This window comes from Gastrolobium bilobum, unplaced genomic scaffold (assembly GCF_033153095.1).
Source record: "Gastrolobium bilobum isolate Gb01-03AN ecotype WA unplaced genomic scaffold, APGP_CSIRO_Gbil_v1 utg69117, whole genome shotgun sequence".
In the NCBI taxonomy this organism is placed as follows: domain Eukaryota; kingdom Viridiplantae; phylum Streptophyta; class Magnoliopsida; order Fabales; family Fabaceae; genus Gastrolobium; species Gastrolobium bilobum.
The window spans coordinates 1-26255 of NW_026898498.1; the positions used below are offsets into that span (position 1 = coordinate 1).

General features: G+C 38.1%; 1 protein-coding gene across 1 annotated transcript; it reads right to left on the reverse strand.

Annotated features, from left to right (window-relative positions):
• Positions 1-16357: 16357 nt before the first annotated feature.
• Positions 16358-25403, reverse strand: LOC133316909 (glutamate receptor 2.6-like; the record flags this gene model as incomplete). The annotated part of the gene is made up of 5 exons (XM_061518709.1): positions 24888-25403; positions 24286-24595; positions 23994-24208; positions 23856-23907; positions 16358-16494 (listed from the first exon to the last, which is right to left on the reverse strand). Coding segments are annotated over exons 1-5 (1230 nt in total), but the record flags the coding sequence as incomplete, so codon positions are not given.
• Positions 25404-26255: the final 852 nt, after the last annotated feature.

Here is a 26255-nt window from a genome sequence, read left to right on the forward strand (position 1 = left end):
TTATTTATATGTTACCCTTCATCCCATGGCTTCTTTTCATTATTTCTAATAATTTTCGCAAGCATAAGATTGTAATTTCACTATATAGGAGAATCTGAACTCAAGGTACACGTGAAGACGCATATGTTGTTACAACAAACGAGGCATATCTTGTCCTTGTTATTAATTTAAATAATTGCAATGAAAAATAAAATTATGGTGGTTTTGACTGTAATGTTACATTTTTCAGGAATATAACGCTATGAAGTTTCAAATATGTACGCTTCCGGGAATGTATTTCATTTGATTAAATAATTGTGCATTATGGGATTTGGTGCCTGACGGCGATGTATTCAAAGCATGTATTGACATAAATAACAAGGCAAATAAAAATGAGCTGAAAAATTAAATGAAACTAGAAGATATGCCTGCAAACGTGATAAAGCGATATGATGAAGATATAGACAAAATAATGCAAGACCAGGTTAACATTTGGCTGCAAAAGCACAATCAAAATTACAGGTAAAGAGATGCAAATTTATCTTGAGGTATTATTACTTCCAACCTTTTATTAATTGATCTCCTTTTTTATTTTAGGCTAGTTAGAATTGGAAAAAAAGTAAAGCTATGTCAGATATACAAATTTAGATTGAGGTACAATTTAGTATTATAATATTTTTATAAAAATTATTTCTAACAAGTGTATTAATAACAAGTATTAAATAAGCAGTGGCGTGGATGCTCTCGAACAAGGACAACCCTCCTTTCAAGAATAAAAAATGACATTGTTAAATATAACTAAAGAAAAGAGCCTACGCGTAGAAGAAAAAGGGAGAGACATAAATGGACGTGTAGTAGGAGACTTCTACACAGTTGGTGAGACAGAGACATTTTGTGTTTAGGTATAATTTTATATTTTACATTAGTTTTCTTCTTCGTATTTAATATTTGTAATTTCTCAAAAAAATTAATATCTTTAAGGAATAACATATATTGTCAATAATTGTATTAAATGTAGATGTGCGTCTAGATGCACTCCACTTTTTGTTTTGTTAGTGAGTAGGTTAGAGGATCAATTAGAAATTTAATATATTAGAATATCTATCATTTACTTTGTCTATTCTCTCTTTCATTTATTAGAAAAGAATATTGCGTGGAGGACACGTATTCTATTATTTTTGGTATGTTGAAAGGGGAGATTTTTCAAAGGTAAGCACGTCTAACTTTTATCTATTTCATGTGTTTTGGAGTGTCTTGAACTGATTGGTATCATAATTTTTTGTTTCAAAGTAAGATTTCCTTCACATCCCTCAACGCCTTTGTGTATGGTAAGGCATGTTACAAAAATGGTGTAAAATTTTCAGTTTGTATCATTTTTATGGGAATATCTAACGCATGACGCCAAGGAAGGAGAGTTATTATCGAATGATGGATTTTGAATATAATTCGTTGTTGCATGACGATGAATGATGGATTTAGAATATAATTCATTGTTGCATGACGACAAAGAAATGGAAATATCTTATGCATGACGACATGTAAAGGGAAATATCTTACACATGATTTCTGTCTAACCCTTTATCCTATGGTCTGAGAAGTTATGTTATTTATATGTTACCCTTCATCCCATGGCTTCTTTTCATTATTTCTAATAATTTTCGCAAGCATAAGATTGTAATTTCACTATATAGGAGAATCTGAACTCAAGGTACACGTGAAGACGCATATGTTGTTACAACAAACGAGGCATATCTTGTCCTTGTTATTAATTTAAATAATTGCAATGAAAAATAAAATTATGGTGGTTTTGACTGTAATGTTACATTTTTCAGGAATATAACGCTATGAAGTTTCAAATATGTACGCTTCCGGGAATGTATTTCATTTGATTAAATAATTGTGCATTATGAGTTGGTCTAATTTACTATTATGTGAAAATAATATTAATCTATATTTATTTATTTTCTGAGAATACATATTTTATGGGATTTGGTGCCTGACGGCGATGTATTCAAAGCATGTATTGACATAAATAACAAGGCAAATAAAAATGAGCTGAAAAATTAAATGAAACTAGAAGATATGCCTGCAAACGTGATAAAGCGATATGATGAAGATATGGAAAAAATATTGCAAGACCAGGTTAACCTTTGGCTGCAAAAGCACAATCAAAATTACAGGTAAAGATATGCAAATTTATCTTGAGGTATTATTACTTCCAACCTTTTATTAATTGATCTCCTTTTTTATTTTAGGTTAGTTAGAATTGGAAAAAAAGAAAAGCTATGTCAGATATACAAATTTATATTGCGGTACAATTTAGTATTAAAATATTTTTATAAAAATTATTTCTAACAAGTGTATTAAGAACAAGTATTAATTAACCAGTGGCGTGGATGCTCTCGAACAAGGACAACCCTACTTTTAAGAATAAAAAATGACATTGTTAAATATAACTAAAGAAAAAAGCCTATACGCGTAGAAGAAAAAGGGAGAGACATAAATAGACGTGTAGTAGGAGACTTCTACACAGTTGGTGAGACAGAGACATTTTGTGTTTAGGTATAATTTTATATTTTACATTAGTTTTCTTCTTTGTATTTAATATTTGTAATTTCTCAAAAAAATTAATATCTTTAAGGAATAACATATATTGTCAATAATTGTATTAAATGTAGATGTGCGTCTAGATGCACTCCACTTTTTGTTTTGTTAGTGAGTAGGTTAGAGGATCAATTAGAAATTTAATATATTAGAATATCTATCATTTACTTTGTCTATTCTCTCTTTCATTTATTAGGAAAGAATATTGCGTGGAGGACACGTATTCTATTATTTTTGGTATGTTGAAAGGGGAGATTTTTCAAAGGTAAGAACGTCTAACTTTTATCTATTTCATGTGTTTTGGAGTGTCTTGAACTGATTGGTATCATAATTTTTTGTTTCAAAGTAAGATTTCCCTTCACATCCCTCAACGACTTTGTCTATGGTAAGGCATGTTACAAAAATGGTGTAAATTTTTCGGATTGTATCATTTTTATGGGAATATCTAACGCATGACGCCAAAGAAGGAGAGTTATTATTGAATGATGAATTTTGAATATAATTCATTGTTGCATGACGATGAATGATGGATTTAAAATATAATTCATTGTTGCATGACGACAAAGAAATGGAAATATCTTATGCATGACGACATGTAAAGGGAAATATCTTACACATGATTTCTGTGTAACCCTTTATCCTATGGTCTGAGAATTTATGTTATTTATATGTAACCCTTCATCCCATGGCTTATTTTCATTATTTCTAATAATTTTCACAAGCATAAGATTGTAATTTCACTATATAGGAGAATCTGAACTCAAGGTACACGTGAAGACGCATATGTTGTTACAACAAACGAGGCATATCTTTTCCTTGTTATTAATTTAAATAATTACAGTGAAAAAAAAAATTATGGTGGTTTTGACTGTAATGTTACATTTTTCAGGAATATAACGCTATGAAGTTTCAAATATGTACGCTTCCGGGAATGTATTTCATTTGATTAAATAATTGTGCATTATGAGTTGGTCTAATTTACTATTATGTGAAAATAATATTAATCTATATTTATTTATTTTCTGAGAATACATATTTTATGGGATTTGGTGCCTGACGGCGATGGATTCAAAGCATGTATTGACATATATAACAAGGCAGATAAAAATGAGCTGAAAAATTAAATGAAATTAGAAGATATGCCTGCAAACATGATAAAGCGATATGATGAAGATATGGACAAAATATTACAAGACCAGGTTAACCATTGGCAGCAAAAGCACAGTCAAAATTACAGGTAAAGAGATGCAAATTTATCTTGAGGTATTATTACTTCCAACCTTTTATTAATTGATCTTCTTTTTCATTTTAGGTTAGTTAGAATTGGAACCAAAGTAAAGCTATGTAATATATACGAATTTAGATTGTGGTAAAATTTAGTATTATAATATTTTTATAAAAATTATTTCTAACAAGTGTATTAATAACAAGTATTAATTAAGCAGTGGCGTGGATGCTCTCGAACAAGGACAACCCTACTTTCAAGAATAAAAAATGACATTGTTAAATATAATTAAAGAAAAGAGCCTACGCGTAGGAGAAAAAGGGAGAGACATAAATGGACGTGGAGTAGGAGACTTCTACACAGTTGGTGAGACAGAGACATTTTGTGTTTAGGTATAATTTTATATTTTACATTAGTTTTCTTCTTCGTATTTAATATTTGTAATTTCTCAAAAAAATTAATATCTTTAAGGAATAACATATATTGTCAATAATTGTATTAAATGTAGATGTGCGTCTAGATGCACTCCACTTTTTGTTTTGTTAGTGAGTAGGTTAGAGGATCAATTAGAAATTTAATATATTAGAATATCTATCATTTACTTTGTCTATTCTCTCTTTCATTTATTAGAAAAGAATATTGCGTGGAGGACACGTATTCTATTATTTTTGGTATGTCGAAAGGGGAGATTTTTCAAAGGTAAGCACGTCTAACATTTATCTATTTCATGTGTTTTGGAGTATCTTGAACTGATTGGTATCATAAATTTTTGTTTCAAAGTAAGATTTCCCTTCACATCCCTCAACGCCTTTGTGTATGGAAAGGCATGTTACAAAAATGGTGTAAAATTTTCAGTTTGTATCATTTTTATGGGAATATCTAATGCATGACGCCGAGGAAGGAGAGTTATTATCGAATGATGGACGACATGTAAAGGGAAATATCTTACACATGATTTCTTTCTAACCCTTTATCCTATGGTCTGAGAAGTTATGTTATTTATATGTTACCCTTCATCCCATGGCTTCTTTTCATTATTTCTAATAATTTTAACAAGCATAAGATTTTAATTTCACTATATAGGAGAATCTGAACTCAAGGTACACGTGAAGATGCATATGTTGTTACATTAAATGAGGCATATCTTGTCCTTGTTATTAATTTAAATAATTGCAATGAAAAATAAAATAATGGTGGTTTTGACTGTAATGTTACATTTTTCAGGAATACAACGCTATGAAGTTTCAAATACTACCCGGATCACACACCATGACACGCAGTCAACTGGAACTCCCTCCTGGAGATGCTCTCCCATTTCCACTCTGGTATATCTAACGGCTGAAGTAACCCTGCCGGTTTCTGATGTTCTATTTTAACCTTCTGACAAATCAAGCACTTTGACACATATTCAGCCACATCTTTCTTCATCCCAGGCCACCAGAACTTAATTTTCAGATCTTGATACATTTTTGTGGCACCCGGGTGTACAGCAAACTGACCCTTATGGGCCTCAACCATTACCTCTCCTGCTAACTCCTTGGGCACTACAATTCTGCCCTGATACAATAACAATCCCTGCTCATTCACAGATATTCCACTCTGCCCTTTCAAATATTTGACACTGTCGTTCCGTATCTGTGTTTCTTTAATCTTCTCATATAATTTATTTTCCACCCGACAGCTCTCATGCAACCCATCTGTAACCCGTGTAGTCCAGAATTCATCCACACTCCCAATAAAGACATCTGTAAGTTTCAAGTCACGGAATTGCTCAATTAATTCATTATCCCACAACATCACCTGGGATACACTGACAGACTTCCTACTCAATGCATCTGCTACCACATTAGCCTTACCCGGATGGTATTTCAACTCAAATCACAATCTTTTAGAAATTCAACCCACCTCCGTTGTCTCATGTTCAGCTCTTTCTGATCAAACAAATACTTTAGACTCTTGTGATCACTGAACACAGCAAATTTCATCCCATACAGAAAATGCCTCCAAATTTTCAAGGCAAATACTATGGCAGCAAGCTCCAAATCGTGTGTCGGATAATTCTCTTCATGAGGCCTCAATTGCCTCGAAGCATACGCAACAACTCTCCTTTCTTGCATCAACACACACCCCAAACCTTTCTTGGAAGCATCACAATATAATTCAAACTCACCTTCCGGATCGGGGAGGGTCAACACAGGAGCAGTAGTCAATTTCTCTTTAAGGCTCAGAAAACAACTCTCATATTCCTGAGTCCACACAAAAGGAGTATCCTTTCGGGTCAATCGGGTCAATGGCAGTACCATTGTAGAAAACCCCTCAATAAACCTCCGGTAATAACCAGCAAGACCCAGAAAGCTGCGGATTTCAGTAATAGTTTTTGGTCGTTCCCAGTACATAACAGCATCAATTTTATTTGGGTCAACAGCAACACCCATCTCCGAAATAACATGACCCAGAAACTGTATCTCAGATAACCAGAATTCACACTTTGACGGCTTCGCATACAACTTTTTATCCTTTAACACCTGTAACACAGTCCTCGAATGCTCACTATGCTCCTCTCTGTTCTTAGAGTATATCAAGATGTCGTCGATAAACACGATCACAAACTGATCCAAATACGGTTTAAAAATACGATTCATGTAGTCCATGAACACTGCCGGGGCATTTGTAAGCCCAAAAGGAATCACCTGATACTCGTAGTGTCCATATCTAGAACGAAAAGCCGTTTTAGGCACATCCTCCGGCCTAATCCGAATCTGATGGTATCCGGACCGGAGATCAATCTTTGAAAACACGCAGGCACCCCTCAACTGATCCAACAAGTCATCAATACGCGGCAATGGGTACCTGTTCTTAACCGTCACTTTATTCAATTTCCGGTAATCAGTACACAGTCGCATGCTTCCATCCTTCTTTTTCACAAAGATCACCGGTGCTCCCCACGGGGACACACTCGGCCTAATAAAATCCTTTGCAGACAATTCCTCTATATGTTTCTTCAACTCAGCTAACTCAAGTGGCGCCATCCGGTATGGAGCCAATGAAATAGGCCCCACACCGGGCAACAATTCAATAGAAAATTCAATCTCTCTCTCAGGTGAAAATTCCGGTATCTCATCAGGGAATACATCCGCAAACTCATTAACCACCGGAATCGTAGAAATTTCAATCTCCTTGCCACCCACTAGACCACCCAAGAAAATATAACCCTGATCCCCAGCCTTCAAGGCTTTAATAGCATTGCACATAGATAAAAAGGGAGACGGAGTAACCGAGGGCTTCTCATGAGACAATATCAACCTCTTGCCACAGCAATCAATCATTGCACAGTTTTGAGATAACCAATCCATGCCCAATATCAAATTAACAGAGGCCAGGGGCAATATAATTAAGTCAATAGTGTAACCCCTGCCTTCGTAGACAAACCCGACCTCTTTGCAAATGAAGGAGGAATCACTAACCTCTCCTGTAGTCGTAGTAATACGCATAGGGGGAATCATCCGTGATACTTTTAATCCCAACCCCTTAGCCACATATTCCGCCACGAACGAGTGCGTAGCTCCAGAATCAAATAAAACAGATAAATCAATATTAGAAATGAAAATTGTAACTTTTACCAAATTCGGCGCCTTCGCCGTCTGCTGTGCATTAGTAGTATAAACACGCCCAACTGTAGGTGCAGCTGGCAAGGTCTGCAGATTCGCAGCCTGCCCAGTATTGCTCTGACAATTGTTGGCATAATGCCCAACCTTTCCACATCTGAAACAAGTCACCTGATTAACAGTACAAGGCCCTTGATGAAACCTCTTACACTTATCACAACGAGGAGCAGAATTTCTGTCATTATTCCCACTTCTCTGACCACCACCCCTTTTAAACTGACCTGGGGGCTGTCTTACTTGCAACCCCCTTCCTCTATTATTGTTTTGATGGTAGCCACCTCTGTTATTATTGCCGGGAGGAGCAGATGTCCTCGAAGAACCAGATTTTGGATATCTGTTATAAACACTTTCAACCCGTTTACACTGAGTCACCAGATCTGCAAAGTTCCTCACAGCAGTATTAGACATTCTCTTTGCAATTTTCTCATTCAAACCCCTCTGAAATTTAGCAGAAAGAAACTCAGGGGTAGGCATCACACCCCCATAATTGGCAAATTTCACCAAATCATTAAACCTTGCCACATGGGCATCAATAGTCATGGTACCCTGTACCAACTTTTCAAATTCACCCTGTTTAGCCTCCCGAACATCTCGGGGAAAATATTCCTCATGAAACAACCTCTCAAATAAAGCCCATGTAATCTCTTCCCTTTGAATAATGAAAGGCTGAGATGCAGTGTACCACCACTCGTGGGCATCTCCCTCGAGCATATAAACAGAATACAACAGCCTCTGGGGATCCTGACACTCCATAACCTGAAAGATTTTATCCATACCCCTCAACCAAGTAGTCACTACCTTCGGGTCCCTTGACCCCTGAAATGATGGCGGCTTGTGCTTTCTAAAAGAGATGAGCCTCTGCTCATTAGTACCTACAAACACTTGCCCAGCAATCCCAGCAGACTGAGCAACCACAGAAGGATCCACAGAAGGATCTGGAACATAGGTGGGATCAGTAGTGTGATGACTAGCCTCTGTCGAATGATGACTAGCCCCACTCCCCTCATGTTGAGGAGTAACAGATGGCGTACGGGTAGCAGTATCCGTAGCCGTATGTGGAGGAGAATCATCCCTCCTGTGCCGAGCCGATCATATGCTAAATTCGAAGCTCATTAGCTCCGGTTATCGCCGTTTGAAGTTGGATCAGCAAATAGCCAAACAACCCCAAAAACAGACCCCAACCACTCACGTTACTCGAATTTCTGCACTCAAACCATTGAACCATTTGCTTTAAAAAATTTATCCTACAAACTAGACATCTCAAACTTCATTTTGATATATCACACGCTTAATTTGACTGAGAAATGAAGTGGGAATTAATTTCCCAAATTCGGTCCAGAATCTGCCTCAGGTGCAGGGGCACATGGGCAGTCCGTGTTTCTCTATTTTTTTCAGGCCGAAGATCAACCCATAATTTCCTCAAATTTTGACACAAGGTAGAGGACATCTCAACCTTCAAAATGGCATATGGCACGTCCCTAGGGGACCTCTCTGGAGGGAGATATTCTCTCCCGAAGTTCGCCTAAAATCTGCCAATTCTACAGAAAATTCGCCAGAGTTTCCTTTGTTTTTCCAATAATCCCAAATTTGTAAAAGATCATTTAAACCTCAAATGTACCTAATAAACACATGATAATACAGTAATACTCCAATGGGTGGCACACACAAGGACCAACAACGCCTTGGGGCACTTACAACCCAATCCAGTTTATAGTTATTAAACATAGAGTCCATATTAATCATTCTTAAGTAGTTGCAATCACTAACACCTTTTTCATGCATATTCCCATCATACATATTATCATAACCTAAAATAGGCCTAAGGCCCTTCCATCATAATGAGACATGCATCAATACTATTACAATATGGCTTTACAAATTACAACTTGAAACTAAAACTTCAAATTACATTCTTCTAAAATTACAACTTAATTTAAAAGACAACATAACCAATACATCACTACTAGACTTAGGCAAAATGGCATGAACAAGATGCTAATGAACCTACTAGTAAATACAAATGACATGTTCATGCCCTAAGTCTAGCCTAGGCCACACGGCCAACAAAATGCAAAATATGAAGCGCTCCACCGCTCACTCTACGGGCCTCTTGCCCGAGGCTCCTGCTCCACTGCTACCTCCTGAAATAAATGCCCCGAGACGGGGTGAGATATACGAATATATCTCAGTAACCAAGAGGTTCTGGAGAAAACTCCACCCAATGGTTCACTTCGATGCATTTCAATAGAATACAACAACCACTTTGAAAACGGGATATAGCAAGGGATTTAGAGAATGGGGAATATAAGGAAAACAAAATACGACGATACGGGATGGTAACCCCAATTCCACGTACGCCCTCGGCATATATAAGCCTATGGGTATCATCCAAGGTGTGTTCACAGAAACCACAACCGTGATGCCCAAACCAACCAAAACGCCAAAGACATTCCTAGTGTGCTCCTACCCGGATCACACACCATGACACGCAGTCAACTGGAACTCCCTCCTGGAGACCTACCCAGCGGAAGTCCGAAAATGCCCGAACGCTAATAAAACTGTCTACTGGCCAGAGACTCGGTACATAAGTACCCATAGCAATAATGCATGCATGCTCATGTGTTCTATACTATTCATACACACTTCCTACCGTTGCCATCAACTGGCAAGGTGGAACAGAAAAGGGGAACAAGCCCCAGTACCAAGAGGTTACCTTAAATCGTGTTTCCACAAGCTCCGCAGCAGCTTATCCCTCAACTCGGTACACAGCGGAATGCCTACACAGAGGACATTCCCGATCACTCTCAGTTCAACCAATACATGTTAATTTATAATTATACATGCAATGAACCAATTACTTACCTCAATCCACTTGGTCCCGGACCAAGGGCAACTCACTGATTCAAGATTCGGGATTCAGGTCGACGTACGGCAACCTATACAATAACGTACATCCATCAGTACTCGTCAAATAGTATCGAAACGCAAAATCACAAAATCCTCCCCATCCTCCCTTGATGGTTCGGCCATGTAGGTGTAAATTTGAGATTTATTTTTCTAAATTTTCTTTCTCATTTTATAACACTCCCTTAGGTTGTTTAGAGGCTAGTTCAATCGTCGTTTTTCCGTTTTACGACATTTACACATCGTTTTGCGAAATATTTCACTCTGGGCTCATTTAGGTCTCTAAACACAATTCACTTTTCCCATTTATTCAAACACTCTCCAATCACAACACAACCCATCTAAGCACCATATAACTACACAAATCATCATCCAAATCATTTTTCAACATCAATTCCTCAATTTTTCCTCAAGGTTCGAATTTTACCCTATGGCATTCCAAGGAATTTCCATTCAATTTTAATCACTCCAACCTTCACACAACCTATTATATCATCATACCATCATGCCACAATTCATCAAACAAGTCTCAACACCAAAATTCACAAGTCCAAAATCATGATCATCAAATTTTTCTAAGTTAAATTCATCAATTTCACCAATAAATTTCATCGCATTTCTAGCTTTAATACATCATTCTAACACATTATCATCTAATACACATTTTCAAATTGAGCTCTCTAACACAACACATCATCAAATCAAGCTTTAGGTTTCCAAAAATTCAATCACAATTAAACCATGTAAATGGGATGGAAACATACTCACAACAAAGGCTAGAAGCTAACCCAAGACTCCTCCAAGCAATGGAAGATCAAAAAGCTCCATGGACAACCATTTTTTCTCCAAAATTTCGTGGCTGTAAATGGCCAATATCTCCCCAAATACACGGTTTCAAGGCTCAAGAGTGGTACCAATGTGTTTAGAAGGTTGTTTCCAACAAATTTCAACACAAAAATCACTTGATTTGGTTAAGAAATGATCAAGTTATGGTGAAAAGAAAATTTGAATGCAAATGGGGTTTTTGGGGGAGGGGGCTGCGGGTTTCATGAAGAAGAAGGGAGGAAAGTGATGCATGAATAGTGCCAAGCACATGTGGCTTAAGTCACTTAAGTGGGGTGGGTCCCACCGCCACCTCACGCGATTTAAAACTAATTCGAATTTTCCTCCGATTCCACTAAACGTCCGTAAATTCACAACCTATTTAGAAACTCAAATTTTTAACATTAACTATTCCCCTTTAATTAGGCTTGATCAGATGAATTCAGAGTCCTCCATTCGTTCGGAGAAAACACTGTTTTAAGCTATTGCGCGAGTCGTTGGCACGCTTCCCCAAAACGACTTACTTTCATCAGATTTTATCAAAATTCATATTTCCTAACTCAATAAAGCATTTATAACTCATATTTGAAACCTATAGCTCAAAACTCAATTGGCACGTTTTACGGTGCAATCGTATCGCGATATTTTTACCCGCGAAAAACACTATTCACTGATTTTTCTGAAACTTACCTGTCCACTCAATTTTTCGTTCTGAACCCATTTCCAGGGTTATTTTTACCATCTGAGACCTTCTACTCAATTTTTATCTTCCTAGGGTTGCGTGTTGGCTAATTACCGTTTTGCCCTTTCTTTGTATTTTGGCCTAATCTTTAGGATTTTCACTAATTCATCACTTGATTGCTCACTTAATATTTTAATTACTTGATTTAAAATTGTGAGGTGTTATACTCACCCCAACTTTTTAGAATTTTGTCCGCAAAATTAAATCATACCTGTCCGCTAACTCAGGATATAGCCGGAGAATCTCATCCTCCCGCTCCCAAGTAGCCTCCTCAGGTGTACGTCCTTCCCATTGAACTTTAAGCATTGGAATAACTTTGCTTCTAAGCTTCTTTTCACTGCGGTCAAGGACCTCAACAGGGCCTATAGGAACTTTCAAATTCTCTCTGATTTCAATATCGTCCGGTATCACCACATGTGATTCATCCGGAATATAACGCCGCAGCTGTGATACATGAAAAACATCGTGTAGATTTGACAACTGTGGGGGCAAGGCAAGCTGATAGGCCACTGGTCCTACTCTTTTCATTATTTGATATGGCCCAATAAAACGAGGACTCAGCTTCCTCACTCCCAATGCACGTCCAACACCGGTAACTGGAGATAACCGCACAAAAACATGACTGCCTTCTTCAAATTCCAGCGGTCTGTGTCTATTATCATAATAACTTTTCTGCCGATTCTGTGCCTGTTTAAGTTTTTCCCTGATCATTTCAATCTGTGCCGTGGTTTCTTGCACAAAGTCCGGCCCAAACCTCTCTTTATCACCTACCTCTGTCCAACAAGTAGGAGTACGACATCTACGCCCATACAAAGCCTCATAAGGTGCCATGCCCAGACTGGAGTGAAAACTATTATTATAAGAGAATTCCACCAGTGATAAATATCTGTCCCAAGCAGTGCCCTGCTCCAGTGTGCAAGCTCTCAACATATCCTCAAGTGTCTGTATGGTCCTCTCAGTCTGACCATCAGTCTGCGGGTGATACGCAGTGCTCAGCCGAAGCTGAGTGCCAAAAGCCTGCTGCAAGGCTCCCCAAAATCGAGAAGTAAATTTCGGGTCCCGGTCACTAACAATGCTAACCGGTATTCCATGGAGCCTTACAATCTCCTTCACATATAACTTTGCTAATTTCTCCGTAGAGAAGTCCACTCGCACTGGAAGAAAATGTGCAGACTTCGTAAGTCTGTCCACTATAACCCAAATCGAATCATGACCAGCCTGAGTCCGAGGCAAACCAACAACAAAATCCATGGAGATGCTCTCCCATTTCCACTCTGGTATATCTAACGGCTGAAGTAACCCTGCCGGTTTCTGATGTTCTATTTTAACCTTCTGACAAATCAAGCACTTTGACACATATTCAGCCACATCCTTCTTCATCCCAGGCCACCAGAACTTAATTTTCAGATCTTGATACATTTTTGTGGCACCCGGGTGTACAGCAAACTGACCCTTATGGGCCTCAACCATTACCTCTCCTGCTAACTCCTTGGGCACTACAATTCTGCCCTGATACAGTAGCAATCCCTGCTCATTCACAGATATTCCACTCTGCCCTTTCAAATATTTGACACTGTCGTTCCGTATCTGTGTTTCTTTAATCTTCTCATATAATTTATTTTCCACCCGACAGCTCTCATGCAACCCATCTGTAACCCGTGTAGTCCAGAATTCATCCACACTCCCAATAAAGACATCTGTCAGTTTCAAGTCACGGAATTGCTCAATTAATTCATTATCCCACAACATCAACTGGGATACACTGACAGACTTCCTACTCAATGCATCTGCTACCACATTAGCCTTACCCGGATGGTATTTCAACTCAAAATCATAATCTTTTAGAAATTCAACCCACCTCCGTTGTCTCATGTTCAGCTCTTTCTGATCAAACAAATACTTTAGACTCTTGTGATCACTGAACACAGCAAATTTCATCCCATACAGAAAATGCCTCCAAATTTTCAAGGCAAATACTATGGCAGCAAGCTCCAAATCGTGTGTCGGATAATTCTCTTCATGAGGCCTCAACTGCCTCGAAGCATAAGCAACAACTCTCCTTTCTTGCATCAACACACACCCCAAACCTTTCTTGGAAGCATCACAATATAATTCAAACTCACCTTCCGGATCGGGGAGGGTCAACACAGGAGCAGTAGTCAATTTCTCTTTAAGGCTCAGAAAACAACTCTCACATTCCTGAGTCCACACAAAAGGAGTATCCTTTCGGGTCAATCGGGTCAATGGCAGTACCATTGTAGAAAACCCCTCAATAAACCTCCGATAATAACCAGCAAGACCCAGAAAGCTGCGGATTTCAGTAACAGTTTTTGGTCGTTCCCAGTACATAACAGCATCAATTTTATTTGGGTCAACAGCAACACCCCTCTCAGAAATAACATGACCCAGAAACTGTATCTCAGATAACCAGAATTCACACTTTGACGGCTTCGCATACAACTTTTTATCCTTTAACACCTGTAACACAGTCCTCAAATGCTCACTATGCTCCTCTCTGTTCTTAGAGTATATCAAGATGTCGTCGATAAACACGATCACAAACTGATCCAAATACGGTTTAAAAATACGATTCATGTAGTCCATGAACACTGCCGGGGCATTTGTAAGCCCAAAAGGAATCACCTGATACTCGTAGTGTCCATATCTAGAACGAAAAGCCGTTTTAGGCACATCCTCCGGCCTAATCCGAATCTGATGGTATCCGGACCGGAGATCAATCTTTGAAAACACGCAGGCACCCCTCAACTGATCCAACAAGTCATCAATACGCGGCAATGGGTACCTGTTCTTAACCGTCACTTTATTCAATTTCCGGTAATCAGTACACAGTCGCATGCTTCCATCCTTCTTTTTCACAAAGATCACCGGTGCTCCCCACGGGGACACACTCGGCCTAATAAAATCCTTTGCAGACAATTCCTCTATATGTTTCTTCAACTCAGCTAACTCAAGTGGCGCCATCCGGTATGGAGCCAATGAAATAGGCCCCACACCGGGCAACAATTCAATAGAAAATTCAATCTCTCTCTCAGGTGGAAATTCCGGTATCTCATCAGGGAATACATCCGCAAACTCATTAACCACCGGAATCGTAGAAATTTCAATCTCCTTGCCACCCACTAGACCACCCAAGAAAATATAACCCTGATCCCCAGCCTTCAAGGCTTTAATAGCATTGCACATAGATAAAAAGGGAGACGGAGTAACCGAGGGCTTCTCATGAGACAATATCAACCTCTTGCCACAGCAATCAATCATTGCACAGTTTTGAGATAACCAATCCATGCCCAATATCAAATTAACAGAGGCCAGGGGCAATATAATTAAGTCAATAGTGTAACCCCTGCCTTCGTAGACAAACCCGACCTCTTTGCAAATGAAGGAGGAATCACTAACCTCTCCTGTAGCCGTAGTAATACGCATAGGGGGAATCATCCGTGATACTTTTAATCCCAACCCCTTAGCCACATATTCCGCCACGAACGAGTGCGTAGCTCCAGAATCAAATAAAACAGATAAATCAATATTAGAAATGAAAATTGTACCTTTTACCAAATTCGGCGCCTTCGCCGTCTGCTGTGCATTAGTAGTATAAACACGCCCAACTGTAGGTGCAGCTGGCAAGGTCTGCAGATTCGCAGCCTGCCCAGTATTGCTCTGACAATTGTTGGCATAATGCCCAACCTTTCCACATCTGAAACAAGTCACCTGATTAACAGTACAAGGCCCTTGATGAAACCTCTTACACTTATCACAACGAGGAGCAGAATTTCTGTCATTATTCCCACTTCTCTGACCACCACCCCTTTTAAACTGACCTGGGGGCTGTCTTACTTGCAACCCCCTTCCTCTATTATTGTTTTGATGGTAGCCACCTCTGTTATTATTGCCGGGAGGAGCAGATGTCCTCGAAGAACCAGATTTTGGATATCTATTATAAACACTTTCAACCCGTTTACACTGAGTCACCAGATCTGCAAAGTTCCTCACAGCAGTATTAGACATTCTCTTTGCAATTTTCTCATTCAAACCCCTCTGAAATTTAGCAGAAAGAAACTCAGGGGTAGGCATCACACCCCCATAATTGGCAAATTTCACCAAATCATTAAACCTTGCCACATAGGCATCAATAGTCATGGTACCCTGTACCAACTTTTCAAATTCACCCTGTTTAGCCTCCCGAACATCTCGGGGAAAATATTCCTCATGAAACAACCTCTCAAATAAAGCCCATGTAATCTCTTCCCCTTGAATAATGAAAGGCTGAGATGCAGTGTACCACCACTCGTGGGCATCTCCCTCGAGCATATAAACAGAATACAACAGCCTCTGGGGATCCTGACACTCCATAACCTGAAAGATTTTATCCATGCCCCTCAACCAAGTAGTCACTACCTTCGGGTCCCTTGACCACTGAAATGATGGCGGCTTGTGCTTTCTAAAAGAGATGAGCCTCTGCTCATTAGTACCTGCAAACACTTGCCCAGCAATCCCAGCAGACTGAGCAACCACAGAAGGATCCACAGAAGGATCTGGAACATAGGTGGGATCAGTAGTGTGATGACTAGCCTCTGTCGAATGATGACTAGCCCCACTCCCCTCATGCTGAGGAGTAACAGATGGCGTACGGGTAGCAGTATCCGTAGCCGTATGTGGAGGAGAATCATCCCTCCTGTGTCGAGCCCTTTCCTCCCTCATCTCATTCATGAAGGCATGCATCATATCCTGATTATTTTTCATCAGGGTCTCGGTCATAGTTCTATTGGCAGCAGTCTCTTCCTGCAGAGCATTCAGAACTGCAATAATAGGATCTGGTGCTACTAAATGACCTGCACCTCTAGCTCCACGGCGACCCCGTGCCCTGCTCATGATATCTGTACATGTAACACAAAGGAATGAGCTGATCAGACCCACACTGAGGAATCACATATACATTAATCATAAATAGTTCACAGATAGCTATGCAACACAAGATACAGTAATACATTATCAGAGTTCCCTCACAAAACTGCTCTGATACCATAAAATGTAACAGCCCGTTACGTACCGGTATTGTTAACATTAATTATGATATTAAGCGCAGTTACAATCACAGCAGTTCATTTATAAAAACGAGAATAAATTTTTTCCGACTATTACGCGAGCATTTAAATCATAAAAAGGCGTAATAATTAAAAGCTGTGACCGTAACCGTAAACTCTTGCGGAAGACTTATTTAAACTATTTTTATAACTTACATCATTTATTATAAGTTACTAAGGAGTTCCCATAAACTCACTTAGCCAATTTCCAACTTTACGTTTTTACCAATTCAAACATGTTTCACTCTAAATTTTTCTGCGACCAAACCGATCGCAACCAACCCTTCTTCTCAGATTATGTTTTTTTATTACTTAATTCCTTTTTTAACAAGCTATCATACGCTCAATTCGGAGCTCATTTGCTCCGGTTATCGCCGTTTGAAGTTGGATAAGCAATTAGCCCAAACAACCCCAAAAACAGCTCCAAACCACTCACATTGCTCGAATTACTGCACTCAATCCACTCAACCATTTGCTCTCAACATTTTATCCTACAAACTAGACATCTCAAACTTCATTTTGATATATCACACGCTTAATTTGACTGAGAAAGGAAGCGGGAATTAATTTCCCAAATCCGGTCCAGAATCTGCCTCAGGTGCAGTGGCACATGAGCAGTCCGCGTTTCTCTATTTTTTTCAGGCCGAAGATCAACCCATATTTTCCTTAAATTTTGACACAAGGTAGAGGACATCTCAACCTTCAAAATGGCGTATGGCACGTCCCTAGGGGACCTCTACGGAGGGAGATATGCTCTCCCGAAGTTCGCCTAAAATCTGTCAATTCTACAGAAAATTCGCCAGAGTTTCCTTTGTTTTTCCAATAATCCCAAATTTGTAAAAGATCATTTAAACCTCAAATGTACCTAATAAACACATGATAATACAGTAATAATCCAATGGGTGGAACACACAAGGACCAACAACGCCTTGGGGCACTTACAACCCAATCCAGTTTATAGTTATTAAACATAGAGTCCACATTAATCATTCTTAAGTAGTTGCAATCACTAACACCTTTTTCATGCATATTTCCATCATACATATTATCATAACCTAAAATAGGCCTAAGGCCCTTCCATCATAAATAGACATGCATCGATACTATTACAATATGGCTTTACAAATTACAACTTGAAACTAAAACTTCAAATTACATTCTTCTAAAATTTCAACTTAATTTAAAAGACAACATAACCAAATACATCACTACTAGACTTAGGCAAAATGGCATGAACAAGATGCTAATGAAGCTACTAGTAAATACAAATGACATGTTCATGCCCTAAGTCTAGCCTAGGCCACACGGCCAACAAAATGCAAAATATGAAGCGCTCCACCGCTCACTCTGCGGGCCTCTTGCCCGAGGCTCCTGCTCCACTGCTACCTCCTGAAATAAATGCCCCGAGACGGGGTGAGATATACGAATATATCTCAGTAACCAAGAGGTTTTGGAGAAAACTCCACCCAATGGTTCACTTCGATGCATATCAATAGAATACAACAACCACTTTGAAAACGGGATATAGCAAGGGATTTAGAGAATGGGGAATATAAAGAAAACAAAATACGACGATACGGGATGGTAACCCCAATTCCACGTACGCCCTGGGCATATATAAGCCTATGGGTATCATCTATGGTGCGTTCAAAGAAACCACATCCATGATGCCCAAACCAACCAAAACGCCAAAGACATTCCTAGTGTGCTCCTACCCGGATCACACACCATGACACGCAGTCAACTGGAACTCCCTCCTGGAGACCTATCCAGCGGAAGTCCGAAAATGCCCGAAGGCTAATAAAACTGTCTACTGGCCAGAGACTCGGTACCGCAGTACCCATAGCAATAATGCATGCATGCTCATGTGTTCTATACTATTCATATACACTTCCTACCGTTGCCATCAACTGGCAAGGTGGAACAGAAAAGGGGAACAAGCCCCAGTACCAAGAGGTTACCTTAAATCGTGTTTCCACAAGCTCCGCAGCAGCTTATCCCTCAACTCGGTACACAGCGGAATGCCTACACAGAGGACATTCCCAATCACTCTCAGTTCAACCAATACATGTTAATTTATAATTATACATGCAATGAACCAATTACTTACCTCAATCCACTTGGTCCCGGACCAAGGGCAACTCACTGATTCAAGATTCGGGATTCAGGTCGACGTACGGCAACCTATACAATAACGTACATCCATCAGTACTCGTCAAATAGTATCAAAACGCAAAATCACAAAAATCCTCCCCATCCTCCCTTGATGGTTCGGCCATTTTAGTGTAAATTTGAGATTTATTTTTCTATATTTTCTTTCTCATTTTGTTACGTCTCATTAGGTTGTCAATAGGCCAGTCCAAGTGCCGGTTCGTCATTTTCGCGTCGAATTACATCAAAACGCGAAAATTGCCAAATCACCCTTTTTTCCCTTGGAGGTTCGGCCATGTAGGTGTAAATTTGAGATTTATTTTTCTAAATTTTCTTTCTCATTTTATAACACTCCCTTAGGTTGTTTAGAGGCTAGTTCAATCGTCGTTTTTCCGTTTTGCGACATTTATGCATCGTTTTGCGAAATATTTCATTCTGGGCTCATTTAGGTCTCTAAACACAATTCACTTTTCCCATTGATTCAAACACTCTCCAATCACAACACAACCCATCTAAGCACCATATAACTACACAAATCATCATCCAAATCATTTTTCCACACCAATTCCTCAATTTTTCCTCAAAGAATCGAATTTTACCCTATGGCATTCCAAGGAATTTCCATTCAATTTTAATCGTTCCAACCTTCACACAACCTATTATATCATCATACCATCATGCCACCATTCATCAAACAAGTCTCAACACCAAAATTCACAAGTCCAAAATCATGATCATCAATTTTTCTAAGTTAAAAATCATCACATTTCACTTAAAATTTTCATTGCATTTCTAGCATTACTACATCATTTTAAGGCATTATCATCTAATAGACATTTTCCATTTGAGCTCTCTAACACAACACATCATAAAATGCCTCTTTAGGGCTCATAAACACAATTCACCAATCAACCATTGAAATGTTGAAATAACTCACCCAAATGCAAGGCAAATGACTCCTCTTAGGTATACTCCACCATTGGAGCATTCCAAAGCTCCATGAACACAAAATTCCACAAGTGAGCCGCGGCCTTTGAGGGGGAGGATCTCAAAATCCAGCCACTTTCACGATTCAAGGATAGCACAATGGCTTTAGAAGGCAATTTCCAACAAATTTCAAGTTAAACTTTGTTGAATTTGGTTAGGATTTGAGTGATTTAGGTGAGAAGAAAAATTTGAAAGAAAACTTGGAGAAAGAAGGAGGGGGGCTCGGTTTTTGGCTGAAGGAGGGGTGAAGGAGGTGATGAATAGTACTTTGATGAGGTGTTTTAAGTGAATTTTAAGTGGGGTGGGTCCCACGCCACCTCACGCGATTTAAAACGCGTCCAAACTTTCACTAAACGTCCGTAAATTCAAAACCTATTTAGAAACTCTAATTTTTAACATTAACTATTCTCCTTTAATTATGCTTGATCAGATGAATTAAGAGTCCTCCATTCGTTCGGAGAAAACACTGTTTTAAGCTATTACGCGAGCCATTGGCACGCTTCCCCAAACTGTCTTAATTTCATCAAATATTATAAGAAATCATATTTCCTAACTCATTAGACCATTTATAACTCATATTTGAAACCTAGAGCTCAAAATTCAACTGGCACATTTTACGGTGCAATCGTAACGCGGTATTTTTACCCGCGAAAAAACATTATTCACTATTTTTCTGAAACTTGCCTAACACCCAATTTTTTGTTCTGAACCCATTTCAAGGGTTATTTTTACCATATGAGACATTCTCCTCAATTTTTATCTTCCTAGGGTTGCGTGTTGGCTAATTACTGTTTTGCCATTTCTTTGTATTTTGGCCTAATCTTTAGGATTTTCACTAATCCATCACTTGATTGCTCACTTAATATTTTAATTACTTGATTTAAAATTGTGAGGCGTTATATTTGGCACCTAAAGAAAGGAAAGACATGCTAGCTTTAGCCCATAGCCTGATAGTTGTCAACATCATTGATTGCGTGTTGCGTAGGGTTAGCAAGATTACCATTCCTAATGAGCTCTGAGAGAAGTTATAGAGTCTGTATCAAACTAAGTCTGCCCACAACAAAATGTTCTTGAAGGAAAGATTTTTTTTTCAAGATGGACCCTACTAAGTGTCTTGAGGACAACCTAGATGAGTTTAATAGGTTAACTCTTCAGCTTGAGAATGCGAGGGTTATTGTCTCCAATGAGGATCAAATATTGATCCTCTTAAACTCTCTTCCTGACTCTTACAGATGGGTCAAGGATGCTATAAAATATAGTAAAGGGGATATGACTCTAGATGAAATAACTGAGCTTTAAGGGCAAGAGAAGTTGAATCACAGAAAACCCACAACTGAAGGTTTCTATGTAAAACGAAAAGGGAATAAAAAATGAGAGTCAAACAATTAAGGTAAGGGGAACAACAATATTCCCCAAGGTAATCAAAGTTTTCCAGGGAAACCAAAATAAGGGTAAGGGTCAACCTAAATCTAAGTCTGTGTGCTGGCACTGCCATAAAGAGGGCCACCTTAAAAAGAACTGCCCTGAAAATCCCGAAAGTACTCAGAAACAATAAGGTAAACCTGAGTATGCTAATGTACTAATTGATTTTGACAGTGTTGAGGAACTGGTTCTGTCTGATAAGGTTTTTGAGACAGAATGAGTGATGGATTCTGGATGTAGATACCATATGACACCCAAAAGAAAGTGGCTTAGTGGGCTGGAGCTTCAAAGGGGTGGAAAAGTCTTAATGGGGAATGACCAAGTTCATAAAATTAAAGAAGTAGGGTCTGTTATGTTCAAGACGAATGATTGGAGTTGTAAAATTCTGAAAGAAGTTAGATTTGTTCCCACATTAAGAAGAAACTTGATTTCCTTAGGGATGCTTGACTCTAGTGGCCTAGAGTTTAAAAGTAAGCAATGGTCACTTGAAATTGTCAAGGGCTCACGAGTCCTAATGAGAGGAAAGCTTGTGAATGGCCTAGATTATTTCATCTAGAAATTTTTAATTAAATATTGGTTACCTATGAAATCACATTTGGAATTGTCTAACTTAGATAAAAACGGTGAAACTATTGCTTATAATTAGTCCTCGTAGGAACGATAATCTACTTGTATGACTGGTATACTCGCCGTATTCGTAACAAGTTTTTGAAAAATTCAATTAAAGATGCATACTAAAGAAATTGATTTAAAATATTAACTTGAAATTATGAAGAAGAAAAAAATCACTTAAGTTTACTTCACCTCTGATCCCCCTTAATTGATTTAATTCAATTCAATAATATTTTATCTCAATTGTTTCAAACAATTCATCATCTAAGATTTAATTGATTAAATCCTAATGTCTTAGTTATTTAACCCTTTAACCCAATCAAATTATGTCTAGATCATGCAAGAATTGGTGTTATACCCTTGTCTAGATCAAGATCCCAATATGTCTATTGTGAATCCTAACCCTATTTATCCTTATATAATTGGCTAGATAATACAAGAATTTAAACATACAAATCAAGGTAAACACAAACAATTTAAGACAGTTTATTAAAGAAAAGAATTAAACCAAAACAAGGATTCACGTTGGATCCATATTCCTAACTACAAAGAGAAATTAGCCAGACATATCGGGCTTAAACAAAATAAGAAATAAAATTAAAATAGATGAAGTGAGTAGAAGAAGAATAATGGTTGATCGCCACTGCAAAGCTTTAGTCTTTGTCTTAAGCTCTCAAAAACAGGATTCTCCTATGTTCTTTGCATTCTCTCTTTCAAGATATGCCATCATCCTCTGTGTTTCCAAGAGTTACCTTTTAATATTGATGAAACCATATGTTTTAATTTCTCATAAGAGCTTCAATGGAATCTTCACTAGAATCTCCAATCATATCTTTAATCAAATCCTTAAAATCTTCCCTTTTATATGTAAAGAAAAAAATTTCTTAAAAATATTCAAGAGAATATTCAATAAAATCTTCAATCAATTATATGATTCAGAAATCCTTAACAAATCCACTTGAGCTCTCCGATTTATCTTTTTATTAAGGTGAAAATTACTGCAAAATATAAGAATTTTTATGAGAATAAAATAATAATTTAACTACAATTCTCATATCTTTTAATTATTTTGGAATCAATTTCAAGATCGTATTAACCCTTAATACAAAATAAATTGGAGATGCAACCAATAGCTTTAGCCTTATCCTATCCTACCTTACCAAGAAATACTAGCTAGTTCATTTGTCTAGCAGAGCAATCAAAGTCATTTAACAATAAGGTGGTTCAGCACTGTTGCTTGCTCATTTTTTTTCCTATCTGTACAATATCACTTTCCACTCCTCAACCAAATCACCTGATATTTTCAAACTTGAGTTGGCGTAGCATGTGCATTTGGAGAGTACATAGAACTTTCTGTAACATCACTTTCTCTTCTGGAGAATCGTCTCTTTGCATATTCATATTGTTGAATCATTACCATAATTAGTCTCCATGATGTTTTCTCTTCACGGTTTGAATAATACATGCCCACAATGTAAACCAAGAGAGAAATTGTTGATGTGCCTGCTGTCAATGTGAAAAGGGCCCAGAAGCTATTGGGACTGAGACTTGAAGAGTCTGCATCTGGTTCTGTGTCTTCACATTTCTCTGATGCAAGCATTTGGTTCTCTAATTCAAGACGCTTGCCATTTCAAACAAACTTAGCAGTGCTTTGTTTACACTTGGAAGATATGGAGACCCTCTTGGAAATGCCTACAAACAACAAAAGTTAAACAAACTTGGAACAGAAGGAATAGTAATGTATGAATGGAAAGTTAAAAAGAAGTATTGAAGCATACAAATCCAAATCCTCCAAATTTATACATAGGCTCGGCTTGAATAAACTCTTTACAGTACTTTGAAAGGAAAATTTTGGCCCAAGGAACTTCAAGAAATGCAGCTGCTATTTCTTTCCTTCTGAGAGCTTCTGCAAACTCTTCAAGTGAGCTAAATTGCTTGATTTTTGCAGGTTGGAAGTGTAACACTTCCTGCGGATATTTTTGCAAGAAGGATCCTGTAGTGTATCCAACCACAGCATTGCCATTCCGTGTAAAAAATGATAGCAAATAAGTGTAAAAAATCTCATAATACCATTAAAGCTGATGAGAGGGGTCAATGCCAACCAAGCCATGGTCCCAGTTTGATTGAGCATGGAACCCTTAAGTTCAGGCCAATGGTGTCTCTCTAACATCCATAGAACAAATCCATTGTAGATAATCATGGCTGCTATTAGAATCCACATGGTCTTTGTAAATGGCTTCACGAATAACCAAGCTCTATGTCCTGCTTTTGACTTAATGGGCACTACCATCACCACTCCCGGATCAGTGTAAGGCTGAGTGAATTCAGCATACTGATATCGATATGAAATTATTGTTACATCAATCGCTGCATCGAAATTCTGCTTCATGCATAAGCAATTGCAGATGTGAAGAGCAAGTGTCATTAGCCATTGTTTTGAAAAAAAGATGGATACATGCTAACAAAATGACAACATATTAAACTTGGGTGAAATTTAAATTTAAATTTCATATATGTTGTCATTTGCCAAAATGACAACATATATTGTAAGTTGAAAGAAATGACACGTGACACATGCAATTTAAATTTATGTAGTTGCCAGAGACACAATAATTTTATAACTAATAAAATGAGATAAAGCATGTAAGAATAATATAATGTATAACTCTCACCTTTAAATAAACTTGCTTCACCAAATTATCATATGTGTCATTGAAAGCATATAATTTGTATGGCAAATGGTAGGGCAACAACTCCACAGTTGCTCTAAAAAGATCAATAGTAAATCCCTGGAAGGAGGTAGTATTTTCAGAATGATCTTGAGTTATATTTATAAATTGTTTCAATGTGGCCAAAGCAGGGACCCCAACTCTTAGTGGTTTATCACTTGTAGGCAGGGCCCATCCTCTTGGAGTGTCCCAAGGTCTTCCTGGCCATAAAAGTTGTCCCAGTTCCTTCATTGAACAACTATAAGTAGCATTTTGGCCAATACTATTTGAGAAACCTAGTCCATCTGACCAGAATCCAATTTCCTTGTAACCATTCCCTATCACATTGATGATCTGAAAAGTATGTGAAGGAGCTAACTTTTGGTCAGTGAACTGAATTTTTCCACTTAAGCCAATAAAACTATTAAGCAAAATCTTATCTAGCAAAACTTGGCCTCCTTTACTGTTGTCTTGGGTCATGGCTAGAGCCACAGTCCATGCAGCATCATAGGCATGTGCTGCAAATATCCCAGGCTCATTGTTGAATTCCCAAGGGTTCTCTGAGCTAAACTTTTGGCCAAATTTATGGTAGAACTCCTTAAACTGGTGTCCTGTTTATGGGATGTAGCTCTTGATTCCAAGGATGCCTTGCATTGAAGATATAGTGGAAGCATTCAAGGAATGGACAAGGCTTGTAAAAGGATCAGTTATGATCCACACAGAATCTTTCTCTATCATATTCATTTTATTTGCAGTTTCAAACAGGTTTATGGCCAACGGGAGGGAAGAAATAACAACAAAGACTCTACATTGCCCTTCTCTAAGCTTCTCCAGTTCTTGGGACAATGAAGAGGAAACAAAAGGTGGGATAGCTAAAAGATTGCTTATACTTACACCTGCTTCACTGAGGGCTCTATAGAGATGATATAAAACTTGTGTGGATGAAGCATCCCAATCTTCATATATTATGTTAACACTGTACCATTCCCAGGACTGAACAATAGCAGCTACTACTTTCATCTGCTTAATTTGACTAGGTAAAGCTTGCACCAAGAAGGGCCATTTCAAAGTTGACCACTTTGGAGTTGCATCAGCTAGAGATAAAACTGGCGTCATGCTTTGGCTACAAACCTCAGCCACTAAAGATGTCTCTTCCCATGTTTGCGGTACTATAATTGCTTGCACGTGCATTTCATTAATAAGATCTCTAGCTGCAAAAGAATGAATTAGAATTAGATGAATTTGTACCTTATTATTCTTTCACTACTCATAAAACAATAAAATTATGTCCTGTGAATTAAATATATATTTATGATTTGGTAATATATGTAT